The sequence below is a fragment of the Nothobranchius furzeri genome, chromosome 14, assembly GCF_043380555.1.
Source record: "Nothobranchius furzeri strain GRZ-AD chromosome 14, NfurGRZ-RIMD1, whole genome shotgun sequence".
In the NCBI taxonomy this organism is placed as follows: Eukaryota; Metazoa; Chordata; class Actinopteri; order Cyprinodontiformes; family Nothobranchiidae; genus Nothobranchius; species Nothobranchius furzeri.
Genome location: NC_091754.1, coordinates 49,724,940 through 49,752,747, shown reverse-complemented (window position 1 = coordinate 49,752,747; position 27,808 = coordinate 49,724,940). Strand labels below are relative to the sequence as shown.

General features: G+C 44.3%; 1 protein-coding gene across 2 annotated transcripts in view; it reads left to right on the top strand.

The window, feature by feature from the left end:
• pard3ba (par-3 family cell polarity regulator beta a) overlaps positions 1-27,808 on the top strand; it is a 247,550-nt gene that overhangs the window by 41,016 nt on the left and 178,726 nt on the right. For both annotated transcript variants that reach the window (XM_054743134.2, XM_054743136.1), the window contains exon 4: positions 17,034-17,137. In XM_054743134.2, coding sequence (XP_054599109.1) covers positions 17,034-17,137 — 104 coding nt within the window. The remainder of the gene's footprint in view (positions 1-17,033; positions 17,138-27,808) is intronic.

Genomic DNA, 27,808 nt, shown 5'->3' with positions numbered 1-27,808 from the left:
AAGGTGCAGACACTAGACGTCACGAGGCAGGAGCGGATGTAAAATCCTTTATTTAGGATGATAACCAAAAATCCAAAAGGGTAGGAGGCCAAAACCTAATAACTAAACTCAGACAAAAAAATACCAAAAGCTCACTTTCTGAGCAGAGACCTTGAGACTTAGTAGGGAGGGACAAAACTACGCTGACATAAGACAATGGACCGACAAACACTGAGGGACAAGACGGTTTTTAAACGCAGAGGAAAGCAATCAGAGGAACAGGTGATAGGTGTGAGGAGTGAGGTCTTGAGGGGAGACAGGTGCCATCAATAAACTAAATGGGGAAAGAACTAAGCAGAGGGGGAGATAAACGATAACATATAAAACACTAAATAACTAAACCTAAAGACTAAGGGCAAAGATAAACAACTAATCAATCAATCAATCAATCAAAGCTTTATTTATAAAGCGCCTTCCGCAACTCTGTCAGGAATCCCAAGGCGCTGAACATGGTACAGTAGAAGTACAAATATAGTGAATAAATCAAAAATAAAAGCAATTCAGAAATAAAAGCAATACAAATTACAAAAAAAGGTGAAACATTCTAGTACGGGACAGACGGGTAAAACAAGGGATAGAGTGAACCAATGAAAACTGTGAAAGAAATTCAACGTAAAAGAGGGCCGAATCAAACATGTTCAGGAAACGCCAAGCGGAGGAGGTGGGTTTTTGGCGACTCTTAAAGACCCGCAGAGATGGGGACAGCCTAACTGAGGGTGGCAACTGGTTCCAGAGAGACGGTGGTATGACTGAGAAAGCCCGGTCCCCGCGAGTACGGCACCTAGAACGAGAGACAGCGAGCAGGCCTTGTTGAGAGAAGCGCAGAGCGCGTGATGGGGAATGTCTGTTCAGGAGTGTGGCCAGATAGGGGGGAGCACCACCCTGGAAGTAATTGTAAACAAAGACAAGGATTTTGAATTGTGCACGACAGCAAACCGGAAGCCAGTGCAGGGAGGCCAGAACCGGACTGATGTGGTCCCGTTTCCTGGTCCCAGTCAGGAACCTTGCTGCGCTGTTCTGCACAACCTGTAGGCGACGCAATGATGACTGACACAACCCTGCTTATAGAGAGTTGCAGTAATCAAGCCTAGAAATAACAACGGCATGCAGTACCCGCTCCAGGTGGGCTCTCGACAGCATAGGCTTGATATTTGCAAGGTGTCTCAGGTGAAAGAAACTGGACCGGATCACTGAGTTGATATGAGCCTCAAATTTAAGTCCAGCATCAATTTTCACTCCCAAAATGGTAACAACTGGTTTTGAGTATGGAGAAAGAGGGCCAATGACTAGAGGAGTGAGGAAGACTAATAAAGTGCAGAAGGAACACAAAAGGAGACTAATGCAAACCAATAGGAACTACAGGGGAGTGACTAGGAGGAAACCTGAGGGAAGCCTAGAGAGAGCTGGGGAACACAAGGAGACACCTGAGGGGAACCTGGGGTGGGCTGGGGAAGCATAAGGACACACAGAGCACAAGGGAACACATGAGGGGAATGCAGAACATGACAGTAAAGTGTTTATGCATCGGGGATTTTGCCTGCAAACTCTCAAAAGGTTACGTCGCGTATTGATAGCAGGCAATTTAGTGTTTGATTTTGCCACCCAGCCACTCACGCATGTGCACAAAGATGAAGTAAGACGTCAACGAAGATCCTCTTATATGATCTCCAATGTGATCGCTGATTCAGTCACAGATGGATGACTGATGCGGTCCAGCTATGATCACCAATACGATCATAGACTCGATTACAGATGTGATCACCGATAGGATTGCAGAGTCGATTATTGATGCGATCTTCGATAAGATTATCAATTTGATCACCGATGGGATCATCAATACGATTACCGACGCGATCATCGATGCGATCCTGATACGATCACCAATACGATCGCAGAGTCTATTATTGATTCGATCACCGACGTGATCATCGAAGCGATACACCCTAACCCGATCAGATACTTTGGCAAAGCAGCAAGTTGTCCTTGAAAATTAAAAAAATGTCTTTCTTTCTGTTTTTATTTCATTTCCTTAGCTGCCAATCGATATCATTCATTCAGGAAGTACATTGATAAGAAACATGTTTATTATGAATTTATTTTAAAGTAGCATTGTTGCTCTAATTTTTAAATGTTTAGGTCCTCATTATGCGGCTGTGTTGTGAGATAAACATTCCCGTGACAGGGCAGGCACATGGTTACGTGGCTTGCAGGCTCACTTTTCTCTGCACAACACCTGTAGCTATCACAGCACAGTATTTAAGCATAACCTTAACCCCCAAATTCCACTACCTCCGCTCCGGTCCGACCCCGCCTTCCGCAGCCGCTTGCTTCCGAACTCAATTTTTACTGGTACCCGCTCAACAACGGCTCCGCTCCGGTGCGGAGACCTGAGGTGCGCAAACAGTCATGCGCGGGATTTTCAAGATCTTGCGATGCAGTCCGAGCAATAAATGCGGAAGTTAGATCCAAACACCCGTTGTGTGGGAGAAGCATCGAAATGAACTGTTTAATCTGTCCATCATTTGTGTTGAGAGATCAGCAGTGTTTGGATCAACAAAGTGTGACTACTTTGATAGTGGAAACTGTATTTATGGCTTACTTTTGTGCATTTAAAGTTCAGCTACCATTGATAGTTGTTAAAAGTTGTTAAACCTGTGCATATGAAACAAAAACTCCTTTTGTTTATCGATTTATTGTGAAAAACGGAAGTTGTGCGTGCTCCTTTTCCTGTTGGGCGGTTGTGATTCCTGTCCATTGACTGCGGAGGTGCTCCGGCGTCCGGCAAAAATAGGATCGATTCTATTTCTGCCGTACGCCGGAACAGAGGGCGGCGCACTGCCGGAGCACGGCCGGAGCACGGCCGCAGTAGTGGAATTGCTCTGATTGACTACAACGGGACCGATTTTGCTCCGGAGTTCGTGCCGGAGCGGAGCTGAGCGGAGGTAGTGGAATTTGGGGGTTAGTGTTGGCTAGCTTCTTGTTCTTTTTTGAGTTGCAGCAGTGAACTGGGAGCTTTAGTTTCTAGGACTAATGGAGACCAGTGATTGACTGTTGTGCTGACATCTGAAGGGAAAAGCTGAAAGTTTGTTTTTAAGGTGGCAAATCAGATTTGTAGTGTTGAATGCAGCTCTGTCTTCTCCACTAGGTTAAATGCCCAGTATGCCACATTACGTGTCTTACATTCCCTTTGCTGTACGGTTTAAAATGCCACAAATTTACATTTTCACTCCTGAGGCAACAGGTTAGCACTGTACTCGCCTGCTAGCTAACAGCCACATGTAGGTATCGTTTCTGAATCCCTGCCTGCCTTAAATAGTTTGAAATTAGTGTTGTTTTCGTCCCAAAAGAAAAAAAATTAATGTAGAGGAACTTGTTAAAATTAAAACCAAGCCATCTTCATTCTGTTTGAAAATCTCCATCTAAGGATTAACTTTAACAGTCGTGTCTGTCGTTTTCTAAGGGTAAAATATCTTTTTAACCTGATTCCGATCATTGGAAAATCACATGATTTCCTGATTTCCATTCACAGTATCGGATCGGAGCATCCTTGTTTTTTTTGCCGTGGATTAATTTATTATAATATGAAAGATAAAGATGAACATTAATGATAAAATGAGCCTGAGTGTGATTTAACTGGGTCGTCTTTTTATTCTCTTCTTTCCATCTGGTGACCACAGGGAAACACGTCGACTCCCCCACATGCACTCACAGCTGCCCTTTGGCATCCCTCATCATGTGCCCACTCTCACCCCATGCCCCGTCATCTGCTTCCTCTCCACCCAGCCACTGCTTGCCTACTTTCCTATTCAGCCTCAACCACCTGCCACCCAGCCCAAACCCCACTACTCTAGACCTTGACCCTTCAGCCCCCCAAATAGCATCTACCCAACTCCCTACTCTGCTATTCCCATTGCTGCACTGTTCCATCTCCTAACTAGATTAGCACTGTAGCCTGTTAGCATACCCAACGTCCAGTCAGGCATGAATGGACTAATTCCAGTCTCCCTCCAGCACACACACCCCATCTTTAACCCTCTGGGACTTCGTCCTGCCCCCACTCCCTAGCCTGTTCTTCAGCCCAGTTGAACCTTGACTAATTTAGTTATGATGTGACCCTGTGACGCCCCTCACATAAAGCCAGACCGATGCAGAAAGAGCTGCTTTTGTCAGGACGACATGCATGTGTGGGTGCACACACATGCATATGTAGACACTTGACAAAAGATTTAGCCTGAGTTAACCAACCATTCTCACCGAAAGCTTTCCTCCACCCATTAATAGGAAATGTAATTCCTTATTTATTTTCAGTCAAAACCTTTCCTTTCTCGTTTGATTAAAAAAATGCCCCCAAAGAAAGAGGAAATTGGGCTAAATCCACCATAGAAGTTAGTGTATCCAGATCTGAATTTACAGATTAGACATTCTTCAGTATTGGTGAAAGTATAACTTGGACTCTTCTTTTTCTCTTATCAGGCAAATAAAACTGTGATCGTGGCTCTAGATCCAATAGTCCCCTTTTTATTTTTCTGGTACGTTTTCTGGAATCACTGAATACAAATAGGGTACAAAAGGAAAACTAAATATTCCCAAAACCTGAAGTGAAATTTCCGATACAGCTCTTCAAAAGATTCCTCTATCAAAAAACAAGAGCAGCAACAGCTACAACATATATAAACAAACTAATGAAATAAAACAAAAAAACATGTGTCTTTTAGTTTTTGCATTACAAATAAAGCTTAAAGCCATAAGCTTTATTTGCTTTGCTCAGGTGAGAGACATAGTCCCTCCAACGTGTCCTGGGTCTACCTTTAGGCCTCCTCCCAGTTGGACATGCCCATAAAATCTCAATAGGGAGGCTTCCTGACCAGATGCCTGAGCCACCTCAACTGGCTCCTCTCGATGTGGAGGAGCAGCGGATCTAATCTGAACCCCTTCTGGATGACCGAGCTTCTCACCGCCATCCTGCGGACGAAACTCATTTCAGCTTGTATCTGCGGTTTCATTTTTTGGGTCACTACCCAAAGCTCGTGGCCATAAGTGAGGGTAGGAACGTAGATCGAGCGGTAAGGCACCGAAATAACCACTTATTCAGGTAAAATCAGCTACAGCTAAATAGCTTTGAGATACAAAGCAAAAATCTTTAGGAAATGTTTAGAACATATCATCATAATCATCATCCTCCATTGGGGTTTTTAAGTCCCACTTAAAGACTTATTTTTATTCTCTTGCTTTTACTACCTAGCTATTTTATCGATGGTTTATTTACACTGTTCTTTGACTGATTTTATTGACTTCTCATGGTTCTTTTTGTTCTGCTCTAGTTGTTTTATTCTTTTATATTATTCTTTTAACCTTATATGTTTTTACCCCTGTACAGCACTTTGGTCAGCTCACATGCTGTTTTTAAATGTGCTTTATCAAATAAATGGAATGGAATGGAATGGAATCAACTTAGTATAAGAACTCGGGGTCCACATTAACAAAACAACACAAGACACAGAAAACTATACAAGCATTATAAAAGCTGTGCGTATCAGTGTCTCCACGTGGATGAGTGGTGACGTACAGCTCTAAACCAGGTCTGTTCTCAGAGCTCCTCAAACACAGGATAAGTCTGTATGCATGAAATTGTATTTGATGGTGTTGTGATGCGACTAAGATGGCAACCCCTCCAACCCGATAACTTATGTGATTGAAAAGATTCTCCATTTTTTCAGAATAATTTGGTTGTAGAGTTCCTGTAATGGCACAGACCAGTGGTAGACCGGACAAGGAGTAATTCAGTAATCAGTCAGGCATCAAAGTGTTTGTGTGTTGGGTCGGGAGAGCTGTTTGAAAAGGGTGATTGGACTTCACACTTGCCCCTGTGGGATGATTAGTCCTGCATCGATCTGCTGCTGCTACACTGACACACACGTTTAGAAAGAGAATCCTTATTGCATCATCCTACAAGCAGCCTGAACCAGGCCGCTCAATCGATCACCAGAAAAGCAAGACCACCCGACTCGTAAAAGATGCGCACACACACACACACACACACACACACACACACACACACACACACGTACGTTTGTCTTTCTATCATAGTGATAACCATCCATTGACCCCCATTCATTTTTGTGACTGCTTTATGCCTAACCCATACCCTAACCATAACCAATGCTGATCTATTCCTAACCCTAATCTTAACTAAAACTTAATTCACACCATACCTCTAAAAATAACCAGTAGAGCTCTGTGACACTGCCCCAAAGTGAGGACCAGCAAAATGTCCTCACTTTGCTACCAATGTCTTCAGTTTGCAGGTAAAAAAAATCTTGTTTAGGTCCTCGCTTTGATCTATAGACCGACACACACACACACACAAACACACACACACACACACACACACACACACACACACACACACACACACACACACACACACACACACACACACACACACACACACACACAAATGTACACAGAAACAAAGTCTGTGTTTGTAGTAAATGTATGTCCATCACATGGATGCTTGCACATCCAAACTAGGTAGTAAACATTTGCACTCAACTTGTGTACTCTGACTTGTGTACACACACACACACACACACACACACACACACACACACACACACACACACACACACACACACACACACAGTCACACAGCGTGATGCTTCCTTGTTTTTATCCTATCCCAGTTGTGAGTTAATGATGCAGGGTTACACAACTTATAAAGCAAGAGGACAGAGCTGCGATTATTCAGGGATGGATAATAAATAAACAAGTGAACAAGTTAAAAAGGATTTTGCAGATTTTAATGCAAAAATAAGAGAAGTACACAACTAGGGTTCAATGTTGTTGTTTCTTGGGTTTGAAGTAGGCACTGAGGTGACCTCTATGGGTGTGGTCTGTTAGTAGGTTCTGTAATTATGGGTGCTCGGTTTAGTCAAATTGTCAAACCCAAAATGAAATCTAAACTTTCCTGATGCCTCCACCTTTTCTCAGCTCTTTTGGAAAAGAGGATTGCTGATGAAAGTGTTCAAACGCAATCCCTTTTTTACCATCAAACACAGTTCCAATGTTTTTTGGATCACATGACAGCTGATTGCTTTGTTCGTTATTTAAACAACTTATTTTACATTAAAACACCCAATTCAATATCAGATATTTTAAAGGGCAAGTCAAGTTTCAAGCATTCAGTGACCACATTATGTTACATTGTTTAAAAGGATCTTTGGATCGTTTGTCCCAATAAGTTCTTGTCTTGAGTTTGTGCAATGCTGAAATACAAAACTTTGCATCATTAAAATAGTTTACTAAATGACATTTTATCTGCTGTTGCTTTTTATAACGAATATGGAATGATAATGGAGGGTAAATTGGGTGAAGTGAATTGCTTGAAAAGCTATTTATGTGATATTTAACTAGAATATCACCTGCTTGGTCTTATTGTTTTAGTCAGAAGACTCTAGGATTCTTTTATTCATTAAGGGATCGTACACACTTCGTTGGATTCAAGAAACAGTCAGGTTTATAAACAAAATAAGAATTTATTTTACAAACAATTAAGACTTGACAAATTGGTTAAACTATTTTACTGTGAGTGGATGGAACTAAGGATGGTGTCTGGAACTTATGTGTGAATATAATGTATTCAGAGTCTCCGTATCTCAGAAATCGGAGTTCTGGATGGAAAGAATTTGGTTTGCAAATAAGCTATCAAGTTCATATTATCAAAGCCACATGCAGACGCTATCTCGCTGTGTCTACCTCACCCATTCTGGAAGACCCCCGTTGAATCAGAGATGTGCCTCGGGGCCGACGACCCCTCTGCACCTGGCTCGTAGAAAAATCTTGATGCGCCCAAATCAGTCCTGGGATGTCTCCCCGGGTCACAACGATGGATGAAACCAAGCATCTTAAAAATAACCCTGAAGGAGTTTGCATCAGCTTTGTTTTGCAGGAAACTATCTTGTTGGTTCAGCGTCACAGGTGCGACAAAGGTCCAAAGGGTTTTGACAAACGTGTCAAAATACTTGTGGTTAGAGAGGTTTTGCAAAAGTTGGCCGGTCTAAAGCTTTCCCTCTTAAAACACTCAAACTGTTGAGCTGTTCGAACTGTTTTGTCTGAAGTTGAACTGAGGGAAAAACCAGAGTAAAACTAGTTTTAATGGATTGATGTTATCTTGAATAGCCAATCAGAAGTTGGCACGTTTGAGGATGTTACCAAGCATCTCAGAGACACACCCTCTTCGATGGAGGCTCCGAATCTAGGCAAAAGGTTATCTTATGTGTCATGCATTAACTTAACTTACTCTGTCCTTGTGTGAGTGACCTCATCCAGTAAACATGCTAACATGTATCATTGCGCACAGATTAATGAACATTTCATTATTTATAATTTTATAAGTAGCAATAACCAAAGTTAATTCAATGATTATTTTTAATTATAAAATCTTCTTTCTTCTTTTCTCTGGGAATAAAGGAGTTCATTTAAACTGATACTGATACTCATTTGAAAGATACTGTAGTATGTGTTATAGCCAGGGTAAGTTGACCTGGCTGTGCATTTGACCTCTAAATCAGGCCATTCGTGACAATAATACATCAATAATTGAACATCCGGTGCTAAAAACCATTCTTTGTCATGATCGCAAAGGCTCCCAGATGCTACAGACATAATTTTTTATAATATACCATACCATACCAAACCATATCAAAAATACCGTACCATATAATACCACACTATACCATACCAAATGTATTTTTATAGTACATTTAAAAAACAGCCCGTCAGCTGACCAAAGTGCTGCACAGAGTAAATGCATCAAAACAACAAAATGTAGGTTCACCATCATGCACACAGAGCACATACAGAACAGTCAGACCAATAAAAACACATAAGACCAAGCAGAAATTAAAACTGCTAGTAACTAGTTGATGAGATGGTTCATGGTGACGTAATCTAAAAAGATAAACGTGATTGTCAGTGTTCATGTGAGTTGCGTGCATGTGCAGCCAAAAGAATGTGTGCGTTACAATTTCTTTGCTATGACACTCCTCGAAAGAATAATTTCTTCCATCTTCCTTACATACCTATATTATGATTGTATCTGACATGTTTTTTCCCTATCTGCTGCGTCACCCACAAAGCAACGAACATGCATGCTCACTGCAATAACTTTATTGGCATTTTCTCCTGGTATCAAAGGGGAACCACGGCCACCACAGCAGATCAAACAGCACCATCGGTAAACTCGACCCACTGTTGCCAATTCCGGTGCTCTCCCCACACACAAACACACAAGTTTCCATCTTTAGTGATTGTCCTATTGTTCATTAATGGTATGTACGCTATTTAGCATACCAAGCATTAACTCATTCACTGCCATTGACGACTAAAGTCGTCAGTTGCATTTTTTTTACTGTTTGAGCATCGGAACGAGACCCCGCGCTTAGAGAACAAACATCTCAGCCCTGAAGCCGATCTTCATCCGCATACGTCACAGATCACATGATCAGGAAGCAACACATCCATGTGTTTGGAGATCGTTTTGGGCCGTTCCTGTAAAAAAAAGTGAGGCGCGAACCGGAAAAGCGTCTGCCGATCACAATTCGACAACGGATTATGAAAGAACGGATAACGCTCGAAACACACGGCTTCTTCCTGATGTAAGAGGTGAGTCTCCTCTTTGTTTTGGTTGTTTTGGCATCGACATCATGCTAGCGCGCAACGTTCTGTGACTCTTAAAAAAACAGTAAAAACGGTGAGAAACGCTGGCAGCAAAGGCCGTTAGTGATCAGGAAACGGCTGGCAGTGAGTGAGTTGATGTCTGCTGCTCCATTGAGTGCCCCATTGTAAAAAGTTATGGGCACCCCTCGTTAAAGTGCTTTTAAGTTGAGCTAGAATTTTTTCTGTCGGTTGCAGTCTGAAACCTGGCCACTAGATGGCAATATCTCCTACACACTCTGCCACCGACTGCTATGACTTTGATGTTATTATTTACTTATTTAATTTCCCAAAACCAGCATGGCAAGGGTATAATCTAACCTTCTTGTTGTAGAACGGCACATTTCATGTTTAATTTGTGTTTTGATTGTATGTTCTTTGCTCTCCCTGTCATAGTTTTAGTTGGCTTAAGTGGAAAAGTACAGCTTTTTTAGGCTTGTTAGCTAATTAGTCTATCCTGTTGCTTTCTGCTCAACACTGAAGCTTTTCTTCTATCAGCTCAGCCAGTCTTGATTAAGAATTCCTGTGGGATAATCTTGTTTATGCTCATCCAAACGGTGGCTGCCCTCATCAATATCCCTGCCCCTCAGTGGCACCACTTGACCCGCCTGAGGTCAGGAGAGGTCAAAGGTGATTGCTGGTGACCCTTGGGTTCCTTCACATGGTTGGACTGGAGCTCTGGGACTCTTTAAGCAGTGGGAGGATTGATAGTCTGATTTTACTTTGGATAAATGGAGGAGGATTTATGTGGCTGGCTGGCGGGTAATGGACCCTAACTGTGACCATGGAGTGGCCTCGGCTACTTCACAAAGTCGAATCATTGACATCAGAGAAAAGAACAAGAATGTGTGTGGGTGGTTTATGACTGGGGTTTCTCAATGATGTAGCCTATTTGTAGAGCTCATTTAGAAAACCCATTACAGCCACTTTAGAATATGTTTGTGATTCAGTTTCTGGACCACGTTCTAGATTCAGATGTACTTTTCTGCCCGGCTGACTGTGAAGGGAGTGTAATGTCCACATTGGCCTTGCAGTTTGCTTGGGAACTTCATTTTTTGCATTTACCCTTAAAATGAGGAAATTATTACCTCACCTTAACAGATCTTTAACAAAATAGTCCCGTAGCTTGGGTTCCTGCTCAAGGCCTTTCTAAGTACAGAATGACCGAATGCTGTGAACATCTACTGACTCATAGGAATGGTTTGTTTCTTATTCTTTAAAATCTTTACAGATGTCTTCCTGTTGAACACAGCGTTCTTTCCCCAGTCAGCATATGTTCTAATTTATTAATCTCAGCTGTAACTTTCATTCTGAACTTGTTTTGTCCAGACTTTTGGACCTCCTAGATGAGTTGGAACCAAACAGCCAACCCCCAGTCTGATGACTAGAATAGTAGGAGCCACTTTCATCTCAAGGGATGTTTCACACAGTTTATTTGGGAACTTTTTATTTATTTATTTATTTAAACCCAAATGTTCTGTAAAATTGCTTTCTTTTCACAATAATGTTGTTTATAGAAATCATTAAAGATCTTTTCCCAGATTCATATGTATCTAGTCTTCTAACAGTTTCAGAGCTCTTTTGATCTCATCATGGTGAGCTCATAAAAGCAAAACAAACTGTGGTCTAAAAAACAACAAAATACTCAGCCATGATGTTCTAATCATTTGCTTAAGCTTTTTGGCTATGATTATTTAAATTAGCAGTGACCGTTTAGGTGTTCCATCTGATTGAAAAAATATTTTATCGTTATAATTTTTTTTGCAGTACTCTGTAAAATTTTGACACCTATATATTGTGCATCACTGATATGTTACCTTAGTCTCTCAGTATATTTATAATGTCTAAACTAATTGGGTTTTAATGGAATGTCCTTTTTTTTACTACTAGAGATGACAGCAACAGGTACCAAGGCTCCTCAGGGCCAGTCTGCAGGGGGAAAAAAACAGGAAAGAGGAAGAGATAAAATTTTAAATATTGGAAGAAAGTGAAGCTGTTAAGTTAATTGGAATGACATTTCCTGAATACATTTTAATGAGCTTTGGGTAATGACCGAAAGAACGAGATCGCGAATACAAGCAGCCGAAATGAGTTTCCTCCGTAGGGTGGCCGGGCTCAGCCTTAGAGATAGGGTGAGGAGCTCGGACATTCGGGAGGGACTCGGAGTAGAACCGCTGCTCCTCCGGATCGAAAGGAGTCAGTTGAGGTGGTTTGGGCATCTGATCAGGATGCCTCCTGGACGCCTCCCTGGGGAGGTGTTTCGGGCATGTCCTGCTGGCAGGAGGCCCCCGGGGTTGACCCAAGACACATTGGAGAGGTTACATCTCCAATCTGGTCCGGGAACGCCTTGGGGTCCTGCCGGAGGAACTGGTGGAGGTGGCTGGGGAGAGGACGGTCTGGAGCGCCCTAGTTGGGATGCTGCTCCCGCGACCCGGACCCGGATAAGCGGAGGAAGACAACGACGACATTTTAATGAAATGAATAGTTGATAAAATAAAGATTGAGTCAGTTGTGTCTTGAAGAAAAGTTAATAGGCTCAAGTGAAAATGTTGCAGAAAAGAAGTCAAAGTACTGTTTCCAGATTATTGGTAAAATGCCAAGATAAAAGTGACACTAAACAGTTTTTAACACTTAATGATATTCCTTTAAAAGTAGGTTTCAGTGATTCTTGAGGTAGATACTTTACCAACTTCACATTAGACAGCACCCTGCAGTCCACTGCTGACCAGAAACTGCATTTATGGGGCTGGTAGGTTCACTGGGTAGATCTTTCTACTTGGTTTATGGCTTTTTTCTTTGCCAATAGCCAATATAAAGGCTAGCAATTAGCTCTTTCAGTTCACTGGCCATCAGAAAAGAAGCACAAGAAAAGATAAAGACGTTAACTTTTTTGTTGGCATCGTGGTTGAGTCTGGAAGTAAGAGTAATGTATTTGGAGGGAAAGCAACAAGCTAAAACCAGAGTGAACATCAGCGCAACTTAAATGAAGCTAAAGAAGGTTACGATATCATGGACCGATGGTGACCTGGCTTTGTTGACTTGTAAGTAATAATACTTTTGTCCAACAGTGTGGATCTTTTTACTTTGTGGCTCATTTAGTATCGGCTTACTTGCATTAGCATTAGGGGTTGTACGAACTAGTCGACTAGTCGACTAGTCGACTTCACGGCTCTGTAGTGACTTTTTATGCCTGTCATCAACTAGTCGCTGTCACGTGATAATGACTGACAAGATGCAGTCCTCGGAAAAGACAGCAGGTGATGAGCCCCTGCGCGTCTGGATCAAGGCGGAGGCGACGCGCTGTGCGGTACTGACACCGGCGGTAAAACGGACATTTAACCAAACTGTGACCTTTTCCCTCTTGCAATTTAACCTTCCCCTCACCCCCATACTAATCTTAACCAGTTTGTGCATGCAAAGCTCTGATCGTTGACGTGCGCTCCAGACATTGCGTCCTGAGCACCGCCAAATCAGGTGTCACCACCTCAAAAACAAATTAAACACGCGATCGTTCATGTCGGCTCATTTCCTTTCATGTTTTCTGTCTGTTATTTGTGCCTGATGCATTTCGCTGCTGCGGAGCGAGGCACATCACCTGTTGTCCTCCGGTGACGCACCCCCAAGATTCCACTATCTTCACTCCGCTCCGCTCCGGCACGAACTCCGCAGCAAAAACGGTCCCGTTGTAGTCGGCCGGCGAGCAGCGGCACTCCGCTGTTTTTGCGGTCGGTAGATCTTTCAGAACTGCAGTTCAAAGGTAACTCATAAGGTGAATATAAATGAACCCAGGTAGCAGTTTTTCTTTAGGATTGAGAGGAGATGCAGGAAGATAATAAACAGACAGGACAGAAAAATAGTCAAATAAAAACAAGTTAGTTTTTGTACCTGGTGGTTGCAACAAACAGACACCATTGAAGGTAATCAGAAGTGAGGAACAGAAAATGAAATAATTATTTTAATGTTTAGAGCAGCAGGAACTCCGAGAGGCTGCAGGCGCATCAGTGAGTTTGCGGCCGCTGCACAGGGGGAGGGGGGAGAGGGCGGAAGAAGGATGCAGAAACTACCGTTGTTAAAAGAAATGTGTTAACTTAGAAAATGTGGGCGCAATTTTAATTGTCAAAAACTCCAGCGAACCTACCGACCGACCCCCCCACCCCCCCCCCCCCCCCCCGCTTCCGGCGTATGACGTCATCAACGACTAGTCGAAGTCGACTCGACTTTCATTACTTGACTGTCGACTTTAAAAAAAAATAAAGTCATGCAGGCCCTAATTAGCATTAGCTTGTTGTTAGCACTAGCTACAGCAGGTTGTGGCAGGGTCATTTATGATAGTTCTAATTCAGCTTTCAGCCAGCAGGATGGAGAAGCAGGAAACTTTTTAATGTTGCTTTGAAATCAGTGTAGAGAAAAAAGTCGCAATATGCAAAGTTTATTTCTAAATTAAAGTTGAAGTATAAATTTTTAAAAAAATATCCTGATTTACAAAAACCTCACTGATTAAATGTCTCAGTATTTGTAGTTTACTCAGTAGACACACTCGGAGCTCTCATTAGAAAACAAACCGAAACAATGAATACAGTTGATTTCAGGAACACAGTAGGGTTGGACTCATTTGGCAATGCTTGATACTTTAATCTTATTATTCTGACTTTATTTTCCTGGCATTTTGACCTTTTCTGGAATTTGTATTTTGACATTCATCTCAACCTTATAACTTTAATCTCAACACCTTTTCCTTTTTAATTTTTCTTCTATGTGGCCCTCATATGCCAGATTAGGTATCAGGTAGATGCATCAACGTGATCAAATTCTAAAAATATTTTAGCCATTTTTCATAATTTTGATGCACAAACACCTTCAGATGTTGTAGCAAACAAACATCTGACAGATTTTTACCTTTTAGGGAGGCTTCCTTTTATCCTCACCCAGATTTTAATTTAATCTGGTGTCAATGTCTAAACAAATTAGCAGATGCATTTAGTTGCCTTCCCTAAGATGGTTTTCACTAATAAGCATCAACAAAAAGCTTGACCTACTTTAGATGCTCATCAAATTAAAATATGGTTCGATACAAATAATAAAGGCATTGGTATACTTGATTTCTCAGATTCCTTTGGAAGATTATGCTGACAGATGCATTTTATTTCTGGATATTTGTTTTAAATCAAAGCAGCTACTTCTTTTACAAGTAACTCACTTGTTCGTGCAGTTTTATCACAAGTTTAGCAAAACGGGCCACGTTTTTCTTCAGTGTTGCAAAAAAAAAAAAATCTGACTGTATCATAAGGAGGTGCAACAGCAACAAAAGGAAACCTGTTTGAATTTAGGCTCATCATACTACTGACTCGGCTTTATGTGGTGTGAGGTCGGAGCAGAGCAAGACAAACGGAAAGTGAGTCCGGTACTGGCACCTAATCCGCCAGAGGATACCTGATAGTTTGATAATTAGTGAAAATGATTGGAAAGAAACCTGAACACAACACTGGATGGGCTGAGCATGTGACTTGGTTTGTTCGGGGGCTGAAAGGACATTTGTATGTGTGTCAGGAATGGTTGGAGTCATCGTTTTTCATCTGTCTTCAATCACTAACCACACTCGCACACATGCAGTGACCCTTGCTAGTTCCTCCTTTCCCACTTGTTTTCCCCCTCTGCTCTCTTTATTCTGACCACGTTAAACCAGGACCCTGTCGCTGACCCTCCAAAGAGAGATTGATGACAGGAAAAGAGGAGAATTTTGTTTGGCTTTCCCTTTTCTGTGTCTCGGCTTTCAAGGCTTCGCCCACCTCCTCTGTCACTATCTCTTGGCTCTTTTCTTAGCTTTGTGTTTATCCCACGCGGCCCGTTTCCCCTCTCCTCTGTCTTTATTCTTCTTCTCTGTCAAGTAAATTTTTAAACACCCGGCTATGGATTGTACCCACACAATAAGCAGTCTGCACGCTCTGCGGTGGATATTAAAAAGCAGGGCACAGCCCATAGTTCTAAATTAGATTCATCTGAGGTGTTTTATTGCTTCAAACCTGACCTTTTTAGCTTGACTTCTCCCAGCTCTGGTTAGCTGTGGCTTAAGGGTTGTGGTTGGGACATACCAGTGATTGTGTGTGTTTGGGAGTGTGGAGGCAACAGCTGGTTTTATGTTCGGATACAATCGTTTCTTGGGGTGGAGTCATCTTGAGATAAGTGATGGAAATGGTTCTTAACTTTACACTTCTCCCCAACCTTTCAATTGAAACTGACTAAAACCCGTACAGGTACCAAAACAAGTCTTAATAAATAGTTTATTATGTTCTTCCTAGGCCACCTTCAAACTGGATGGAAGCCTTTCTTGGAAGCAAAAACTTTGGTCTTTGCATGATCTTGGTGAAGTCTTCAAAAATAAATTGATCAGACAGTCGGCCTTCCATTTTGCATGGTCTACAATGGTTTGGGGCTTGCACAAGTGCTGCAGCAAGGTTGTGGTTAGTTTTTAGTGGAATAAGTGTATTGAGGAGTCTTGGGTGGAATGTGGGGAAATGGTATCCATGGAAGAACTGCTCTGATCGGCATGGCTTCATCATCGATAATGCAGATTCACATTCTCGATGAACCCAAGCAGGCCATGCTAGCCTCTCTGAGACAGTCCAAGACATTCCACCGTGTCTTGAAACCATTGCAAGGGTTCTCAGTCTCTTTCCATTAGTCCAAAATATATTTCTATGCAGAAGTACTAAGAGTTATTTTCACTGAAACTAAGAACCCAACCCCATACCATGATACCCCCTCAACCAAACTCTACACTCTGCAAAATGCATTCAGGATATTATTGTAGTACTGGTTGCATGATTTGTCACCAGAGAGATGAGGACTTACTGATTTTGCCTTGGATTCATTTGTGCAAATTCTGGTAATTTTACAATTCATCTTCTTTTTGCCAACAACCACAACCCTGTGAGGTACTTCCTTGAACTACAGTCCCATCAATCGGTAAGCATCATTCTTGCATGTGGCTGCACCCCAACCTGGTTTGGGACAAACATGCCAGGATAGTTACTGATGTAGAACATGGTGAGGATGAAAGGTTGTCCACATTTGCGGGATACAGACGCGTTCCACTAGTCCGTGTAGTTTGTGGGCAAAGCAACAAGGTCTTACTCCGATGTGAAGGGGTCCTTAAATGATCTAAAAGTCTAAACACTTCCCATTATTCACAGTTCTTACACATCAAGTTTCCTCTTTAATGTTGCTGAAAATAGATGAGAGCAGGTTCAGCTCATCTCTAACATTTGCTTTTCTCATCATAGATACACCTCTGGTGGTGAGGAGCAACAGTGACTCGGTTTTGGGCCCTCTTCAGGTCAAGACCCCCACGCCTCCACCTGATGAGACCATAAAGCCTCCTGAACCAGTGAGTTTCTTTATAATGGTATAAAAATACAACCACCTTCAATAAAATGCAAGATTTGATGGTAAAATAATAGATTATCCTGCTTTTTACTGAAGCTCAGTGATAAACAAATAGCTTTGTTGGGAGCAAAAGAAAATGGAGATGAACATCTGCGTTGTTCCTGTTCCCCTCCAGGCTGTACTTTAAGAGAGTCGGTTTTTGAAGTGCTGTCCTTCTTTTTTGTGACAGACTTCCATTAAGGATGCTTTTGTTTGCTGCCTCTCCTGCTCCCTCCATGTGCGATCGTATGATGGGCAGGATGAACCCAGCATGAGGTCACACTAGTACATTTCAGTGTGAGCGAGAGGATGACTCCGGTGGAGGGAGAGGGGGAGTGAAGAGAAGCGGTCCTGTTGTCTGCTCCTGCTGCGTTCAGCTCAGCGGTGACTCAGCAGAACACAGGCATCAGTGGGCGACAAGTAAAAACGTAATGACAGAGCCCATATTTCCTGTCCAAAAAAGCATGTGCTTCAAGCTGTGCAGCTGGACCCGAGTGAACGGGCTCAGGCTTTACATGTGTCCCAAAATATCCTGACAGTTGTTTATAAAGTCCACTTTTCAGCCTGATGAATTGTTATGATAGGCGGGTGAACTGAGAGACCTGGGAGTTCGGCTGTAGCGTGTGGGGGTGGGGGGTGGGGGGGGGGGTGGTGGTGAAGTGGAGAGTCGACGTAGGGCTTGAGCTGGGAAACATGGAAAGCAGGATGTATGCGGAGAGAGGCAGGCAGGCGAAGATGGCAGGTGACAGGGTTAATGGCTTGGACGACAGGGAGTCAGCTTGCGAGATCCGGAGCGGAGTCCACACCCGGTCCCCTGGTTTGTAGGTTGGGGCGGTAGCGACGGTCATGGTGACGCCGATATCGAGCGTTAGCACGGGAGATGGAGGAGCGTGCCTTGATCCAGGACAGGCAACATCTAGGGTTGTCATGGTGTGAAAATTTAACCTCATGGTTATTGTGACCAAAATTACCACGGTTTTCAGTATTATCGCAGACGACCTCTTGGGGGAGTGGTGCCAGGTTGCAGCCGAATCTCCATATCATAGGGACGATGAGGGGGCAGGACGACAGCCCGGTTCTTGTCGAACGCGTGGAGTAGATCCCGATAGTGGGTAGGGATGTCCTTGGTTCCAGGATGTGCGGTGTCTGGGGGGCTGAGTCCGTCTCAGGGGCATGGTGTCTATGACTGTTACATTGTGGGCCCCAATGCAGGAGGTGGCCGGTTGACCAGGATATGTGGGGTCGTGCTGTCGGAGCCAAGAATGTTCGAGGATGAGAGGTGAGGAGGGGGCGGAAATGACTAGGAAGCGGATGGTCTCTTGGTGTTCTTCCACACTCATACGGAGGAGTTGGGTCTGGCGTCGGATGGGGTATGGTTGGAGTGGGCAACCGTCCACAGATGTGACCGAGATGGTGTTCGGTGGTGGGAAGTCGGAGTTGATCGGCAAGTTCCTGGTCGATGAAGTTGTCGGCCGCTCTGGTGTTTTAAGAGGGCATTGAGGACAACCGGCTTCGGCTCCAGGAGAAGAGTGACACTCAGAAGTTGGCAAGTGATGGGGGCTGAGGGTGTGGAGGCGAGTAAGGCGCCTCTGACCATTACTTGGCTTGATCTTCTGCCGGTCGCTTGGGGCAGAGAGCTCGGAGGTGATCTGGTGAGCCACAGTAGGTGCGCCTGCCCCCTCTCCAGCGCCGCACTCGTTCCTTGGGAGACAGACGACCTATCTGCATGGGTTCCTCCCTGGCCGATGGTCGTGGGTCCAGACTGGAGGGAGCCGGGCAGAGGGCCCCGGGGTCTCACGGGCCGGGTGGCATAGGAGGATAAGCGTGGTCGCGTGAGGACACGTTGGTCAATTTGCAGCACGATGTCCACCATGGCGTCCAAGTCCTCAGGGGATTCATGTCCTACTAGCTTGTCACGGACACGGATGTAGGATGCCAGGCCCTCAGTGAACCCCACCTTAAGGGCCTCATCCCCCTACTGGAGCATGGTGGCCACTGTGCGAAACTCGGAGACATACTGGCACACGGAATTCCTCCCCTGGCGGAGTTTCAGCAGTTGTGTCTCGGCTCCGAGCTCACTTGTGGGAGGAACGAAGGTCTTTCGAAGCTCCGCCACAAAGGCTACGTAGTCATTACAGGCTGGGGACCTCTTGTTATAGAGGGCCGCTGCCCACTCCTGGGCATGGCCTGCGAGCAGGGAGGTTAGGAGGGCCACCCGGGATCGAGCAGAGGTGTAACGAGATGGCTGGCACTCGAACATCATGTCCAATGTAAGCCATCGGGGAGCCTTTGGAGCCATCAGTACTGGAGCTGGGCGCAGCTTACTGAGGTGCACATTTTGATATTTTTCTCCCTTTTTCCCACATTGCTCTGCTTCTACAGCCGATTTTAAATGTGACCGTCCGTCTCTGCCGCAAATGTTCATCTCTCATCTCCGTGGGTGAGCGACAGAGAGGCTGATTCTTCAGCAGCTGAACGGGATTTATCATAATGATACCAAGTGGACTTGAAAACGCAACTTCTTTTTTTTTCGAAACCAGTGTTTGTAAAAAAAAAAAACATGTCGGACGTTAATATTGTCCGACGAAAACATAAAATCCTCAAACATATTGACTGACCCCCATCCTCTTTTAAGTTGCTAAAATAAAATAAGCTTCCTGAAAACCACAAACTGCACACTCTCATTTTTCATGAGCTGAACCCAAACATCTACAACTTTTTCTACATGCACAAAACACCCATGGCTCTCAGATATTGTTCTGACATCTGTCTACATGTGTGTTAATGAGCACTTTTACTCACCAAGATGGTCCATCCCACCTCACAGGTGTGGCATATCAAGGGGCTGATTAGACGGTCTGAATAATATACATGTGTGCCTTAGACTGCCCACAATAAAAGGACACCCTGAAGGAAAAGTGCTCACTAACACACATGTAGACAGATTTCAGAACAATCATGGGTATTTTGTGCACGTAGAAAATGTTTCAGAAGTTTGAGTTTAGCTCATGAAAAGTGGGAGCAAAAACAAAAGTGTTGATTTCATAAATTTGTTCTGTGTATATAAAAGTCAGAGGTCACTAAAACCCACTGTTATTTTGACACAAATCTAAAGCCCACGAGGACAAGAATATTTTCATAAAGCACCTCTGTAGGTGAATAGTTGCTTCACAAGCACATAAGAAATAAAAAAAGTTAAAAATATAACATTGGGAGAAAATTATTAGTTTTTTAGAATCAGAATCAGAATAGGTTTATTGCCATTATCAGTGAACAAACAATTCACAAACTAGGAACTTGCTTCGGTACTAATGTGCTACATGTAACATGAATAATAAGATTAAAAATGGAATAAAATAGAATAAAATATAATAAAAAAACTAGAATAAAACTTTCAGCGATAAAAAATGGCAGGTAATGGTAACATGGCCGATAACGTGACGTGTCGAGTACAGAAGATGAGCATGGTTGTGTGTTTATAATCTATTCACAAGTCTAACAGCAGATGGAAAGAAGCTGTTCTTATGGCAGGAGGTTCTGGTCCGGATGGACCGTAACCTCCTGCCTGAGGGAAGCGGCTCAAAAAGTCTGTGACCCGGGTGCGAAGGGTCACAGACTTTTTGAGGGTTTATGGGTTTATGTTTTTATGGTATGATTTATATGACAATATTGTAAATGTGTTGAACCTTGATTTGAAAAAAGAATTGTGAACTGAACTTGAATCGCAATTTCTCCTAGAAAAATCACAATTCAAACTTTTCCTAAAGTCGTTCAGCCCCAGTCTACACATTTAAACAAAGACATTGAATATTAGTGCTCCTCTATGCAATCTTAGATGTTATCCTCACATGAGAGCACAAACTCTTCTTCTGGCGAGTGCTTTATGAATGAGAGGTCACAGGTCACCACAGCTTGTAGGTATATCGAGTTCTGGGCTTGAAAGCCTCCCGATCGATGCCCTATCGCTTCATCGTTGCTCCTGCATCATTGTCCCACACCTCCACACTCTTACTCATCCAAATAAACACTTTTTATCGTTATCTTGAAGTGTAATTCAGCCTGATACGGTGATGAATATTCATCCTGTCTTTGTAATTGATTTTACTGGGATGAAGGTTGCCCTCTCTCTCTCTCTCTCTCTCTCTCTCTCTCTCTCTCTCTCTCTCTCTCTCTCTCTCCCCCATCTCCCTCTCTCCCCACCTTTCTCTCCCCTCTCTCCCTCCTCCCTCTCACTCATACTCTCCATCTCTCTCTTTCTCTGCTTTCCTCCCCCTCTCTCTCTGTTTCCCTTTCTCTCTCTCCCTCTCTCTGTCTCCCTCTCTTTCAAACACTCTCTCCCCCCTCTCTCTCACACACCCTCTCTCCCTCTCTCTCTCTCTCTTTCTCTGTCTCTCCCTCTCTTTCTTTCTCCATCTCTCTCCCTCTCTCTCACACACTCTCTCTCCCTCTGTCTCTCTCTTTCTCTGTCTCCCTCCCTCTCTTTCTCTCTCGCTCACTCTCTTTCTCCATCTTTCAGCCTTGAAATGAACTAATGAAATTGGCAAAAGGCTGAACAGTGCTTAACATGCAGTCGACTCTAATTAAACGATACTTGCTGCCACATTTGAGCCTAATAAGTGAGACTTTTAATTTTACCAGCCAACTGTAGAAACTGCTGAATGCTCTCCGTCTTGCCAGGGGCTGATTTTGGGTTGAAGTTTTCGGGCTTAGCCCAGAGGAGTGATGAATTTATTTATTATGTGCAAAACAGTCTTTATTTTCAGATGTTTAGAGCCAGCATGTCCAACTGTCTGACATATTTCACAAACACTGTTATAGTCTATAGTTCATCCCAATTGTTCTGCAAATGTAAAAATCAAACTCAAGTACGTCTACTTAAGTAAGCATCTTGCACCGAAAAAACACAAAAAACTAACTGTTCATACACTGCTCACAAAAATTAAAGGAACACTTTAAAGAAACACATTAGCTACATCAGATCTCAAAATGAAGTTGGATATCTATACAAATAATGACAGGGCAATGTCTTAGGAACAAAAGGATGCCAAGTCTTTTAATGGAAATAAGTTATCTGCCTACAGAGGGCTCAATTGTGTAGACACCCTAAAATCGGAGTGAAATGAAGATGTGGCAGGCTAGTCCATTATTTCAAAAACTTAATTTCTGCAACTCAAATTGCTTTTCAGTATCTTGTGTGTCCCCCACGAGCTTGTGTGCATGCTTGACCACATCGGGGCAGGCTCCTAATGAGACAACGGATGGTGTCTTGTGGCATTTCCTCCCAGATCTGTGTGAGGGCATCCCTGAGCTCTTGTACAGTATGAGGAGCAACCTGGTGCTGCCTAATGGACCAAAACATAATGTCCCACAGATTTTCTATTGGGTTTAAGTCAGGGGATCGTGAAGGCCATTCAATTGTTTCAATTCCTTCATCCTCCAGGTACTGCCTGCATACTCTTGCCACATGAGGCCACGCATTGTTGTGCATTAGGAGAAAACCATGACCCACTGCATCAGCGTAGGGTCTGACAAAGGGTTCAAGGATTTCATCTCGATACCTTATGGCAGTCAGAGCACCATTTCCTAGGCAGTAGAGGTCTGTACGTCCCTCCATGGATATGCCTCCCCAGACCATCACTGACCCACCACCAAATCTGTCATGTTGAATGACGTTGCAGGCAGCATAACATTCTCCTTGTCTTCTCCAGACTCATTCACGTCTATCACAGGTGCTTACGGTGAACCTGCGGTGAATCTGTAAAAAGCACAGGACGCCAGTGGCAGACTTGCCAATTCTGGTGTTCTTGAGCAAATGCCAGTCGAGCTCTACGGTGCTGGGCAGTGAGCACAGGGCCCACTACAGGACGTCGGGCCCTCAGGCCATCTTCATGAAGTCTGTTCCTGATTGTGTGGGTAGAGACATTCACACCAGTGGCCCTCTGGAGGTCATTCTGTAGAGCATGAGCAGTGCTCAGACTGTTCTGCCTTGCACAAAGGAGCAGGTATCGGTCCTGCTGATGGGTTTTGGACCTTCTACGGCCCTGTCCAGCTCTCCGAGAATAACCGCCAGTCTCCTGAAATCTCCTCCATGTTCTGGAGATTGTGCTGGGAGACACATTAAACCCTCTTGCTGCAGCACGTGTGGATGTGCCATTCTGGAGAAGTTGGACAACCTGTGCAACTTCTCTAGGGTTAAGAAATTGCCTCATACTGCCAGTAGAGAGCCAAAACTTGCACGAGTGGAAAACCAGCCGAAAAAGATCAAGAGGGAGAAACTTGAAATGACCTCTACACGTTAAACCAGTCCTGTTTTGAGGGTTTTGTAATTGTTGCCACTTTAGTGCACCTGTCGTTAAGTCCATGAACACCAATACAGCTGAAAGTGATTAACAATGCCCTCAGCTGCTTAATCAACCAGGAAATTATCAGACAGGTTTAATTGATGTTTCATGCCAGGCCCAATAAAAAAAGTGTTCCTTTAATTCTTGTGAGCAGTGTATGAGGATTGAGACAGGTGGAGGAAAAAAAGGCACTTCAGAGTTACCCTCCAAAGGGAGGGCAGCTTTGCTATGCAAAAAACACCTCAGACAGAAATGCAACAGACTTCAGACATCACACAACATAAGTGTCCACTAGGTGGGGAGGTAGGGTTGGCGACTCTCCTCACATCAGTGCATGCAGCCGCAATGAGCAGCGCGCGTCACCTCCGTTTGGACAGGGGAGGGAGGTAATTGGGCTAGAAAGCACAGTGACTCCTGGAAACGGTTCCATGACCTTCACTGGTCTCAGTCCTGCCCAGGCTGGGATAGGGAGACAGAGTTGCCATGGCGATGGCAACATTCCACATTTCTTCTGAGGGGGAGTAATCTCTTAAGCCTCACAGGCTCAAGGGCACGAGATTCATATAAGAACTTGTTTTGGGACCAGACAGAGATAATTTCCTCTCTGTCTTAAAGTTCTGTTGGTCTCCAACCCCTCTCAATCCAATAATGGTGTAAATTAATCTATTCCCAATCGTGCTGTCCCGTCAACTCTCTCTTTGATCAAATCCACCTTCTGTGCCAGAGCCTGAATCTCAGCCAAAGTTCCAAGCTTATGACTGAGCTCCGGGAAATATTCCGCGAAAGCTCATTAATTTTCCAGTAAGCCAGGTAAGCTCAGGCCAAACAGCAAGAAACCTGACACCAACACCACGAATATCCAGACGTCTTCAGAATCCTCTACAGACAGTTGAGAAAGGCAGATCAGGTTCCACTGTTTCCAGGAGTCCATGATAGGCCCAGCTGGCTCTGTCCCAGAGGGGCATCCAGGAGCGCGATTTACTGCTGGCAATGCGGACCAAGCTCTGACACCGGTCATACAGGGACCTAACAGCCCGTATCAGAGGGCCTGGTACCCCATACTCCCAGAGTACCCCACCACAGGGCCCCCCAAGGGACGCGGTAAAACGCCTTCTCCAAATCCACAAAACACGTTGACTGGTTGGTCAAATTCCCACGCACCCTCCAGGATCCCCCTAAGGGTATAGAGCTGGTCCAGTGTTCCACAGCCAGGACGAAAACCACATTGCTCCTTCTGAATCTGAGGTTCAACAATCCGATGGACCCTCCTCTCCAGAACCCCTGAATAGACCTTACCAGGAAGGCTCAGGAGTGTGATCCCCCTGTAGTTGGAACACACCCTGCGGCCCCCCTTTTTAAATGAGGGAACCACCACCCCGGCCTGCCAGTCCAGTGGGACTGCCCCCGATGTCCACGCGATATTGCAGAGCTGCATCAGCCAACACAACCCCACAACATCCAGAGCCTTAAGGAAATCCAGGCGGATCTCATCCACCCCTGGAGCCTTGCCACAGAGGAGCTTTTTTAACCACCTCAGTGACCTCAGCACCAGAGATTTGAGAGTTCAGCTCAAAGTCCTCAGACTCTTCTTCCTCACTGGAAGACATGTTGGTGGGATTGAGGAGGTCTTTGAAGTATTCTGCCTACCGATCCACAACGTCCTGAGTGGAGGTCAGCAGCACACCGTCCCCACTATAGATAGTGTTGGTAGCACACTGCCCCCCCCCCCCCCCCCAGGTGCCGGATGGCGGACCAGAATCTCCTCGAAGCCGTACGGAAGTCTTGCTCCATGTCCGGGTTTTTGCCTCGGCGACCACCCGAGCCACGTTCCGCTTGGAGTGCCGGTACCCGTCAGCTGCTCTGGAGTCCCACAGGCCAAAAAGACCTGATAGGACTCTTTCTTCAGCTTGACAGCACCCTTAACCGCCAGTGTCCACCAGCGGGTTCGAGGGTTGCCACCACGACAGGCACCGACGATCCTGCGACCACAGCTCTGGCCGGCCGCCTCAACAATGGAGGCACGGAACAGGGTCCATTCAGACTCAGTGTCCCCCGCCTTCCCCGGAACATTTTGGAAGTTCTGTCGGAGGTGGAAATTGAAGGTCCTTCTGACAGGAGACTCTGCCAGACGTTCCCAGCAGATCTTCGCGATACGTTTGGGCCTGGCTGGTCTGATCGGCATCCTCCCCCACCATCTGAGCCAACTCACCACCAGGTAGTGGTCAGGTGACCGCTCTTCCCCTCTCTTCAGCTGAGTGTCCAAGACATGCGGCCGCAGGTCAGACGAAACAACAACAAAGTTGATCATCGAGCTGCGACTTAAGGTATCCTGGTGCCAAGAGCACATGTGGACACATTTATGTCTGAACATGGTGTTCATTATGGACAATCCATGACTAGCACAGAAGTCCAATAACAAAACACCACTCGAATTCAGATCAGGGGGTCCATTCCTCCCAACCACACCTCTCCAGGTCTCACTGTCGTTGCCCACGTGAGCGTTAAAGTCCCCCAGCAGAACGAGGGAGTCACCGGAAGGAGCGCTCTCCAGCACCCCCTCCAAGGTCTCCAAAAAGGGTGGGTAGTCTGAACTGTAGTTTGGTGCATAAGCTCAGACCACAGTCAGAACCAGTCCCCCCACACGTAGGCGGAGAGAGGCTACCCTCTCATTCACTGGGGTAAACCCTGAAAAACAGTAAAATTATATTCAATTTTTTTCTATGCGCTGCACAGTTAAGAGTAGCATCGTTACTGTCCTCTGTCAAAACTGCTATTTGGAGTTTGCAGAAGATTTATAAGCTTTTAAAGGCAGCTATTTAGAATGGTTGGTTATGGGCATCATTGCTTAGTGTGTATTTGCATTTAAAAGAAAGCTTTACTCATTGAGTTAAATGCAGATTTATGTGAATGAAAACATTTTTGTGCTTGGAACTCAGACGAATTGAAAGAACTTTTACTCCCGGTCCATGAAAGGTTAGGGTTATGATGATGGTGAACCTAAAACTGTCTAACTGGTCACATATGCTACTGCTTTTCTCTAGTGTGGATCCGCTGGTGTAGCTTCAGACTCCCTGAGGTGGTGAAGTTTTTCCCACACTGTTCACAGGGATATGGCTTCTCTCCGGTGTGGATCCGCTGGTGTGTTTTCAGACTCCTTGACTCAGAAAAGCATTTCCTACACTGTTCACAGGGATATGGCTTCTCTCCGGTGTGGATCCGCTGGTGTGTTTTCAGACTCCTTGACTCAGAAAAGCATTTCCTACACTGCTCACAGGGATATGGCTTCCCTCCGGTGTGGATCCGTTGGTGTAGCTTCAGACTCCCTGAAGTGGTGAAGCTTTTCCCGCACTGTTCACATGGATATGGCTTCTCTCCGGCGTGGGTCTGCTGGTGTATTTTCAGATACCCTGAAGTGGTGAAGTTTTTCCCACATTGTTCACAGGGATATGGCTTCTCTCCGGTGTGGACACGTTGGTGACGTTTTAACTTTAATAGTAAATCAAAGCTCTTGTCACAGTGGTCACAGCTGTAACACTTCTTGGTCTTTTCGGTAGGCTGAATAAAGAAAAAGTAAGCAACAGATATAGGTGTTTTCATAAATGTTCTCTCACAAACTCATGTTAACGTTTGGAAAAATATAAGCAGACAAACTAAGTTCTATCATAACACATTTACATAGTAGTTTAGTACCAGACACCAGATTAATAAGTGCAACATTATACCGTTATATGCACACACACGCACACTCACACCTAAGGACAATTTAGACAGACCAATTAACCTAACAGTCATGTTTTTGGACCGTGGGAGGAAGCCGGAGTACCCGAAGAGAACCCACGCATGCACAGGGAGAACATGCAAACTAGGGCTGCTCGATTATGGCAAAAATAATAATCATGATTATGGTGACTGAAATTGAGATCACGATTATTTAGGACGATTTTTCTATTTATTCTGATTTTATTTGTTTTTATTCAGTCATAAAATTGCTCAGGGCACAATCAGGACAAAAATAAATAAGAAACAAGATGATCACTAAAATAACTCCTGATTCCCAGTATAAAAAGACCAATATACTTATAGCTCATAGTCTATGACCCAAGGGCTATAGACCTTGGTTTAACTCATTTAAGTCTAACCAGTACAGACCCAAATACCAATATCTTGCAAATACTGACAGTAAGAATTATACAGTGGCATTTATAACAAATAAATGCAAATAAATTGATGTTCACAAAATGTTGCATAACATTTATTGAGTCATGTCAAGGTGCTGTAGGAGAGTGCACTAG